At 40.9% G+C, this 10,291-nt stretch overlaps 1 protein-coding gene across 2 annotated transcripts in view; it reads right to left on the bottom strand.

The window, feature by feature from the left end:
* The window catches only part of LOC101840150 (fatty acid desaturase 2-like protein FADS2B), a 46,548-nt gene extending 38,490 nt beyond the window's left edge, over positions 1-8,058 (bottom strand). The window contains exon 1 of one of the 2 annotated variants that reach the window (XM_021232075.2): positions 7,455-8,058. In XM_021232075.2, the coding sequence (XP_021087734.1) occupies positions 7,455-7,775 (321 nt within the window). In that variant the 5' untranslated portion in view covers positions 7,776-8,058. The remainder of the gene's footprint in view (positions 1-7,454) is intronic. The other variant, XM_005065071.4, reaches the window with a different exon arrangement.
* Positions 8,059-10,291: the final 2,233 nt, after the last annotated feature.

Consider the following 10,291-nt stretch of genomic DNA (forward strand, 5'->3'; position numbering starts at 1 on the left):
AAACAACATCTACTCTTTACCACAGAACCATTTTTTTCTAGGCAGACCTCACTTTACAGTGCTTGTTAACCATCTTTATTATATGTCCTACCAGTGATAGTAATTCACTATCTTCTCTTTAATGCAGAAATTCATCTTTTTATTATTTTACTCTAACAACCAATATGGAGTGGGCTCTGATTATGCAAGTGAATATATTCAATCCTAGATCTAGAATACCATGGAACTTTGCATAAGCCTATCTTTGAGGAGGTGCATATATGATGGATATGGTAATTAGAAGTATGTAATATCAACTTTGTGGATTGACTTCACCAAAAGGTCCATAGATAGAATGCTAGAATTCTTCCAGACTTTATGTCTATTCTACTGTCCATACTTCTCACAAAACCCTTGGACAACAGTGGGCTACATTGTTTAAAGATATTTAAAAATTTTCACATTCTGTGACAATACCAAAGCGTAGTTCTCTGAACCAGGCAAAGAATTATCCAGTGGTGAAGGGAGTAGTTTATATATCTCATGATGATCTGTGTGATTTAACCATCAGCCTGATGTTTCTGAGCAGGTTAGAATGGGAAAGCATACTGGTGTGTCAATTTTCAGAGTCCAAAAGAATATAATACAATTTCAGAACATGTAGCACACATTATAAGTTTGTAACCTAACGCAATTTCAGCCCATGTTGACAATCTATTCTTCTGTGTCCCTTGTTACTTTTGAACCTGAGGGAATGATCTGAAGTCTGTACTCTGGGGACAGATACTGAGGAGTCACAAAGTTTTGTAGAACAGTAAGCATGCTGATTTGCAGAACCCTTTTCATTGTATTGTTGAGGAAGTACAACAAAGTTTATTTAATCTTAAAGTACTCAGTACTTTTCTAATAGACTGTATACTAAGTTGTGAAATCCATACTTGGAAGCTTGAAGAAACAGGTTCTATTACCCACATTCTTGGGCAAGTATGTTCTCGCTGAAGGAGGTGGAGTGAAACGAAGGGAGAAGTGGAAAGTGCCAGTATTTACAGAATTCACCCCATGTACAAGGAGCACCAGCTCACAGCTACCAGCTCATTCCTGTGAGGATTTATTGCTTCTATTGTACAGAGAAACATCAAGCTTTTGGGGGAATATGGGACAGAAATCTTTCCTCCACAGGCCATATGGAGCAGCAGAGCTAATGTTTGAATTTGGGGCTAAATATAGTGATAACACCCTAAAGATCCACCCCAGCCTTCAACATCTATAACCCTTTTCCTGGAAGATGTGTTGTTAGATCACTTTGTGATGATACTAAAATCAGTCTGTATCTTCTTGACAGGCGGTGACGGAGTCTCCTAGGTGTTAGCCCTATGAAGCACTTTGGCTCTAATTCCATCCTGCCTCCTCAGGCTGAACCTTCATAGACCATATTCTCGACTGGAGCCTTGTATTAAATAAAATTCTGTTCCCTTTTAGAGTTCTGAAGGTTTACAGATTTTATACTCTTCCCTCCACTTCCTTCTTCCATTTTTCTTCATATAAAGTTCTTTCTCATAATTTTATACCAATATTAGATATTGTTACCCCTTGAACATGCAGGAAAGTTATTCATGAGTACCCTGCAAGCTCATGATGTTTTGTTCATCTCTTAAAGAGAGTACATATTTACCTATTTTGTGTGTGGGGGCACACATAGGTGTCAGAGAGCAACTTGTGGGAATCCGTTCTTGCCTTGCACCAATGTGGTTCATCACAGGGATCAAATCCATGATACCAGAGTTGGCAGCAACTGTCTTTACCCATGGAGCCATCTCATTGATTCTAAAGCTGAAACTGTGTACTTGCGGTTCCTTTGGTGCATTTTGGAAGCTGAGACTTTGTGCTAGGTCTCCAATAATGCAGACCTAACATCTATCGCTGTTCCTGAAATACAACATGTAGTGGATACACCCCTGATGAGTAAGGGAAAGATGAGAAGCAGGTAGGCAGCACAGTTCTGCGTGAGGAGTTGGGATGATTGAAGTATGAATAATATGCTGCTCCCATTTTCCTTATACTCTGTTTTACTCCCTTCTCAATCATCACTCCGCTCTTCAAGATCATTATGAGTTGCATAACATTGTGGCTCATCCTGAAACTTATATTTTCCAAAAAACATATCGACAAGACCTGGATATTGAATACTACTTTATGTTTCCAAGTGCTTTGGGAGATGCTGGCTATTATTCCCTGGGTCTGTGATTGTTTATTGCTTTACTATAAAAGCAATAGAATTTCCCATGGAAAAGAGAACATTGAAAGTATGGAAGATCAGAAAGCCTCAGCCAAAATTCTGACTTTTAGTTAAAATACTGATGTATAGATTGCAACCTGTATAAAGACACCAGGCTAAGATGGGAAGGTGGCTTGAAATGCAGCAAGTGTTTGCCAAACCTGCTGTCTAAGGAACTGCAGTCACCCCAAAACAGCCTGTTTCCTAACTCCTAGCACAGACAATGGAGAGTAGCAGAGGGGTGGGCTGCTTCATGTTAGGAAAGCTATTCGAATTTTAACTAACCATTTTGTCATCATCATTACTGTTGTTGTTGTTGTTGGCGTATGTGTGTGTGTGTGTGCACGTGTGCGTGCACACGTACTCACACGCACACGTGTATGATGGCACATATGTGAAAGCCATGGGACAACATTTGAGAGTCAATACTTTCTCTTTTTACTTGCTGGATCAAGCTTGGTGCCTTTGCTGACCAGGCACCCTCCCACTCAAGCTTCAGTTTTTATGTAAAAACACACAAACCACCTACTCGTCCCCATGTGCTCACTGTTTCATTATTTACTCAGGTGTTATGTAATCTATGCAGGACTTAACCTGGTGTCTCAGAACTTAGTCTTTGCAATCAGATATCAATAAATTATTTATCATTATTGTTTACACAGTGTTAGGTCTCAAAGTTGGGACAGACAGTTAAAACTTAACAGTTTGTCTGATAAAGATTGAAATGTCACAAAAGACGTTGACTAAGAGACAAACATAAACTCATAAGACACAGTAGAATGTTTCTTTTCTCACATAGTAGCTCGCAGACTTATTAGCAAACCCAGCACTTGGGAAGTGGAGGCAAGAGGCTATTGTTGGCTAACTAGTGAGTTCCAGACAGTCTGGGGTATATGAGTTCTTGTTTTTAAAAAAGAAGACAAATCTTAAGCTTGTATTCCCTTGGATAATCCCCCTTCTCCTCTTCTGCTTCCTTTTCAGAACCTGTGTGCTCCAAAGCTGTGATTTGCACAAGCCTGGAGTCCAAATGGAGCAAGAGTTGTAAATAGGTTGAACTATGGGGAGAATGCATCTTTGCCCTCACCTTGGGAGAGAGCTGCAACCTGGGAGGGTAAGGTTTCAGGTGGCTGTGTCTCCACAGGAGTTCCTATTGTCACCAGAAGGCCTTCATTTGTAATAACTTTGCTTTCTTCTGAACTGCAGCCTCCTCTCTCTGTCTCCCTCCCTCTTTTTCTCCCCTCCTTGCTCTCCTTCCATTTACAGCAACCTGAATTCCTTAAATTCTTTACCAATTCCTGTATAATTGAAGAAAATACCCATCTCTACCTCTGGGACCATTAACTGCCTAGGGATACTCAGGTAGGGTGAGACTGCATATGCCCCTTCCTCTTACCTGTCATGGTTCATTTTCATCTCCTGAAACCTGGACTCTCTTCTGTGTGTCTTTCTCAGACATCAATCAAGCCTGCACTTTTGCCAGTGTTACGCTATGCAGAGGAAGTAGATGCCCATTTTGCTTGGGTACTTACTCATGACTAGTCCCATGGGTACCATCTGTCTGCTTACACCCTTTCTTCCCTTTACCCCAGCCTTGCCTCTGTCAGCTCAGCGCATCCTAACCTACTTGGCTTCTTCCTTTTGCAGTTGTACGTGGTGCCTTTTCTCTCTAGGAGCCCTCCACATAGTGGAAGAGGACTCGGTGTATTACCTGTAAGCTTTTGTTATCTCTTCCTTATATAAGACTTGGCTGTATGTGGAATGTATGTGTGTGTGCTTTCTTGTGAGTGTGTATGTGTGTGCATGTGTATATGGAGGCTAGAGGTTGAAGTCAAGTGTTTTCTTCAGTCACTTTCCACTTTATTCTTGGAGAAGGTGTCTCCTAGGATAGTGCCATTCCCTGGCCAGCAGCTCATTAACTCAGGTAGGCTGGCTGGTCAGAAGCAATGTTCAGGAATCTGCCTGTCTCTGCATCTCTAGCTCTGGGATTACAGGTGCATGTTTCTGTGCCCAGCATTGTGAGTGAGTACTGGAGATCCAAACCCAAGCCCTCAGGTTTGGATGGTAAGAACTTTATTGACCAAGCCATCTCTCCAGTCCTGTCGTTGCTTCTTTGAAGGTGTGATGTTGAGAGATGAGCAGATCGACCTGCACTTGCTTTCTTTATTTCAAACCTTGCAGCCTATGTATCCTCAGTTCTTCCTGTTGAAGCTGCTATTTAGTGACTTCTCCTCAATAAACTCACTTGCATGGAAAGTCCTGAGCCCCAAACTCTGCTAATTGGCCCTGTTATATAAGTTTGAAATTATGTTGCTTGTAAACAACAAGATAACTCAAGCATGCAATAGCAGAGACTTACATGTCAATTTTGTTTCATAGGTTTATTAAACTATTGTGGAGAGCATTAAAATCTATCCCAGAAGAAGAAGAATAAAATGCAACAGCTCTCACTTGTTGAGTATTTAATCTCTGCTGAGCAGCATAGGGGGCATTTTTTTTTTGGTTTTTTGAGACAGGGTTTCTCTGTATTGCTTTGGACAACTCCTGGAACTTGCTCTGTAGACCAGAATGGCCTTGAACTCACAGAGATTCGCCTGCCTCTGCCTCTTGAGTGCTGGGATTAAAGGTGTGCATTACAAACACCCAGCTGGGGGGGGAGCATTTCTTTTACCCCCACTGATTTTTTATAATAAAACCAAGATTAAGGTATTATTATCTCTTTTTATCAGAAATTGAGACTTGAAGAACTTAAACTGTCTCCCTGGGACCTCCTATTAAGTGTGGATATCTGATGGCCACTGAGCTTATTCCTTTCTGAAACCTAGAGTTTTAAACATTAGACCACATTCTTAACAAAGCTTCAGAAAAATGAACAAGTGCTTTAATGACCCCATGGTACTGTAGCCATTGCTTAGGTACTCTTATCCACCTTTTAGGAGGCCCAGAAAGGAGTTTCTATGTAAATAGGAGAAGGTTGCCCTGTCTGTGCCAGTGCAGCCTTGGGTCTAGTAATATAGAAATTACCCTGCAGTCCCCAGCTGTCAGTCAAGAAAATTGTGCTAATACCTCCTAATCTGTAAAGTGAGCATTTAGCCTTGGGCCTTTGATCTTGGTGTTCTGTTACTAATTAAAAGGCACAAATTATAATCAGAGTTTCTATGCTGATAGTAAACTAACTAAAAGTAACAATCACCTACAAGGATGTGGATGCTAAACTTTGTTGAATGTTAATGAATTCAATTACTTGAGATACTTTGAATGCATTCACTCATTTACCATAGACCAGTCAGGTGGGCAATGCTATTTCTGTTTTGTAGATCATGGAGAAGAAACTCTGGGCATTTCAGCAATTTCCCTAGGTTCATACAACCCATTCCAGTGTGTGTGTTCTCCATCTTCTGAGTATCCAGCAAGAATTGCCCTGCTTCTCCTGTCTCTCTCCTATCATTCCTGAACCACCTTTATTTTATTTGAATGCTTTTGGGTTCATTTTCCTAATGTATGTGGTTGAGTGTGATTTCCTGACACCTAGGATGCCCCCTCCCTGTTCCTGATGAAAGACTGAACATTGTTTAAAAACCTCATCAGAACTGGAGCAGTGTGGATTTAGCAGGGCCTGACTGGACATATGTTCATTGGACTGAACATGAAGCCAGTAAGATGACACAAGAACAAGAGCTAGACAGTGAAGAGGGACAAAAAGAAGGGAAAGATGTTGATGTCATCAAAATCTAACTTCACAAATCAGGTGTCTACCATGTCCTATTTCTAGAACATGCCATCTGCAGATAGGTGTCTTCAGTCCTATGTGTAGAAACCAGGTTGGAGATCTTCTTTACCAGTGTGTGAAATGAATGAACACAAAAATCTCGTCTCAGCTTAAATTCCTGTTCTGCTGTTTACTGATTGCCTGACCTTGAGCTTGCTAGGGGCTCCAACTCTTTGCTTATCTGTACTGTGACAGAAAACAACACTTTCAGAAAATAACACATCATGCACAGAATATTTACAAAGGGATTTCTAAAGTTAGGATCTTACTAACTAGGTAGTTTTAGCTGGCTTTGAACTCCTTGTTTAGACCTCACTGATCTTGAACTCACAGAGATATGCCTGCCTCTGCCTCTTGAGTGTTTGTACCACCATGCCCAGATTAAAAATATCATTGAATGTACTGAAAGAACCCTGCAGACTTCCTTATCAAACATTGAACGGAATTTAAAGTATTTTCTCATTAGTATGACTTATGTATTTTGTGTGTGTGTGTGTGTGTGTGTGTGTGTGTGTGTGTGTGTGTGTGTGTATGAACTCATGCATGTGGAGGTCAGATAACAACTTGCAGGAGTTGGTTCTCATCTTCTGCTGTGTAGTTCCTGGAGGTTGAATTCAGATTGTCCAGCTTGGTGGAAAGTCTCTTTATCTGCTGAGCTATTTGCTGGTTCTAACTTTTGTTTTTATTTTTTAAGGAACCAGATATACAGGACTTTATAGTCAAAACAAAACAAGTTGAAGCTCAGCATTGTCACTGTCAATACCTGCTGTGCATATGGCTTACCTCTGAGTATCAAGTACATCATCTGTGATGTGGGAATAACATGCACACCCCTGGCAAGACTACCTAAGGTGGTTCATTTGAATGCATCTGTAAGTGGGAATTGCATCATCACTCTTGTCAAACTGCTTGAGCTACGCTATGCAAAAGAGAACTGTGAACTTTCCCAGTCCAGTAGTTAATAAGACTTTCAGTATTATTAACAATGTTTGATGCCCATGAGATGAATTGCTTTCTGTAAATTCCTTTTTAAATCAAAAACATGCCTCCCTCCAGATTTTACTCATTGTTATTTTACTCATTGTTATTTATAAGACAGTTATTCTACTCCAAGAAGAAAAAACAAAATAAAACACCAAAGGGGGGAGGGAGATAAAATCCAGAATGCAAAAACACAATCTCCACCACAACATTTGAATGTATCCCATATTGGGCAACAACTAGACCCTGAAACCCCATTTTGCTTCCAGATTCTTGCTAGATAGGTATACTGAAAGATTGGTTTAAGAGAAAATAGTGACTGTGGAGCCCAGGCACGTACTTCAGTGTTTTTGGGATGAGAGCCAAGATCTCAGCTACTCAGCAGCAGGGAGAGGGACGGGGGGGAGAGACACAGACAGAGAGAGAAAGAGGAGGACACATGGCAGTTCTTACCGTGGCATCTTCCCCAGCATAGTGGTTGAGCACCCGATGCCCACCTGGATGCTTGCTTGCCCAGTCAGTCACATTGTAAATCTTACGATCAATCACCAACCACTGGTCGGTCTCCTTATTGTGTCTCTGGATCTCCTGCCAGGTGTACACGTTGAGACATTTCTTGAGCGTGTCGCTCTTGCCATTTGCCTCCTGCTTTTCATAGACCTCCGCTTTCCCATTTGCTCTCGGTTTCCCATTTGCCTGAAGCATGTCATGTAGACATGGCTGACTCCTTTCAACAAGGCTCTCCCTGTCCTCAAACTTTTCCTCCAACTTCATCGTCCCTGAATCCCCAAGATGATCTAGGTTGACTCCTGAATTTCCTAGTTCTATAACTGGGCCATAAAATGACTCCTTCCCTCCTGTTGCATTACTCTGCAATCCTGATGCCTGCACAGAAAGCCCTTTGGGCTAAATTGTCTCTTAAGAGCCTGACAGTGAGCACCTGCCCAGCCTGGCCCTGTTTCGGTCGGCAGTTAATCTTTTCTGCACCGAAGACAGCTAGCACACATTTCTCTAGTCACCTCTCTCCTGCTGACTGTTCTCTTTGCAGCATCCTCCTTCATCATTAAATGACCCAGAGCACAGATCTCGAGCCAATCGCAGGGTGAATGTATTAGAGGCCACACCCAGTGGGAGGAGTGGTTAAGCTCTGGTTTCTGCTCTTCCAGTGACATCACTGTGGGTTGGGTTTACCTGTTCTCTGGCGACCTTTAGATTTGTAAATTCAACATGTGAACAAAAGCTTTCAGAATTTCCTTGATGACTGGAATCATTGCTTGGATTAGGTAAATATTCTTTGGACAGCTGTTATCTCGCCCGAGGGCTTTCAAATCTTTTAAACCACCCCTACTTTTTTTTAAGTGTCATTTTTTTCAAAAGGGGGGTGTAGACTAAGTATATGATGTAAATGACTATCCCATTTCACTTCAGTCCCCTTAAAATCTTTCTGAATCTGCAAACACTTCTAAAGGCCATATGAATGACACATGGTGACTTAAAGTCCGTGTCACCTGTTTCATCTCTTAATCCTCTCATCCACGTCTTTCCGGTGAGGCTTGTTAGTGCCCCATTTTCCAGCTTAGAAAACAAAGGGCACAGAGTCCAGATAATATCACCATACCACAGTCACACCATGAAAAGCAAACTGGAGGAAGCCAGATGTGTCCACCTCTAATTCCACGTCTTTTCTTCTCTGCCTACATCTGGGTTCTAAATTTGCGGCAACTAAATGAGATGGTTTGGAAACAAAGCAGAAGAGGAGATTCCCAAGTGATGGTGAGAAGCTTCTGAATTTTGAGAAAAGAAATATAGCAGAAGCTCACATTTGGGGAACAGACCTGAGTTTTCAACACAATTCAAAATTGTTACGAAAGGGATTTATTGTACGGATATGTGCAACTGCCAGAAGTGATCTCAGCACTCTTCTCTATGGAAGAAGAATGCCTGTTTTGTGTGTTGAATAAGATGTTAATATTTTAAAACAAAACCTCATGGAATTTTGGTTGGTAGGCACTCATGACTGCAATATTATTAATACAAAAGAAAAGGTATTCAACAAATTGTTCTTTAAAGAAATTTCCTATGGGGAAGGGGAAAACAAGTTGTATTTACCGAACTATGTATGGTGGGAAGGAGGTATGTTAAAGTGTTGGCCTACTTATCTTTGGATTGCAGGGAGTTATGTGCCATTCTGCTTTACAATTTTATGGCACTTTGACAAATTAATGGGTCTTTAAAATAATTTTGAAATAAAAATTTTAAAGGAACCCCCCAAATAGCATAAGTTTATACACTAAATAGAATCATATTTCATCTTCATCATTTACTAGTTATGGGATATCTCTTAGATTATATCTTTGCATTTTAGTTTTCCAGCTGTCAGTGGAAGGAAAAGCACATTTTTCATGACTTTATTAAGCCAACACCAGTGCTGTGGTATTTCCATAAATGTCCATAGTTCCCATATTTCTGAGTGTAGTTTTTCTAAACACAACAAATGTGCCTGTGTGGAATATCTGCAGGTCATATATATAAATTCCGGAGAACCAAAGAAGTACAGTATTAGGGAAATGTGGGAACAACAGTCAGTTGAGAGCATTAGTTGAGGCAAGTCAGCTCTCCGGGGGAGTGGTTTGGCACATTTTACAAGCTGGAGAAAGCATTGTTTTTATCAAATCATGCCGTGAAAAATAATACCACTAAGTAAGTACCTAAGTACCTACAGACATTATACAACCCTCATATCCACCCTTCATACCCTTCTCAGCTTCTGGAAGCTTCAGAATGCACTGGTATTGGGGGTATGCTGGCAATCGTCCTCAGTAAAATTGTTCTCAAATGAGTGTTCTTTTTCAGAGTGGATGTAAGTCTGTCAGTATATGGGGATCTTTGGACTGCTTGGATCCTTCTGAAACTTGGAGGGGCTTGTCCTAGAGGTACACAAAGCTGGCTCCTTTTTAGTTTCTGCTGTTGACTTCCTCACAATATTCTGACTCTTCCTTAGGGGGACAGTTAAGTATAAGCTTCATATTCAAGGTAATCCTCAAGCTGATTATGATTACAAAAAGATGGGTACAACCCAAAGTTTCCTGTAAGGATAAGATCATGAGATATTAATCTTACAAAGAGCTTTGTGAAAGCTGCCATTTGTTGCCAGGGAATGGTGGATGAGTCAATGGTTTATTTACAAATCCATTCATCCAGGCTATATTGAGCAGCTTCTGTGAGTTAGTATTGTGCTAACCTTCAAAATCAACTGACCCCTGACATCATCACTCAACAGGACATGACTG

Source organism: Mesocricetus auratus, unplaced genomic scaffold (genome assembly GCF_017639785.1).
Source record: "Mesocricetus auratus isolate SY011 unplaced genomic scaffold, BCM_Maur_2.0 Super-Scaffold_100004, whole genome shotgun sequence".
NCBI classification, from domain to species: Eukaryota; Metazoa; Chordata; class Mammalia; order Rodentia; family Cricetidae; genus Mesocricetus; species Mesocricetus auratus.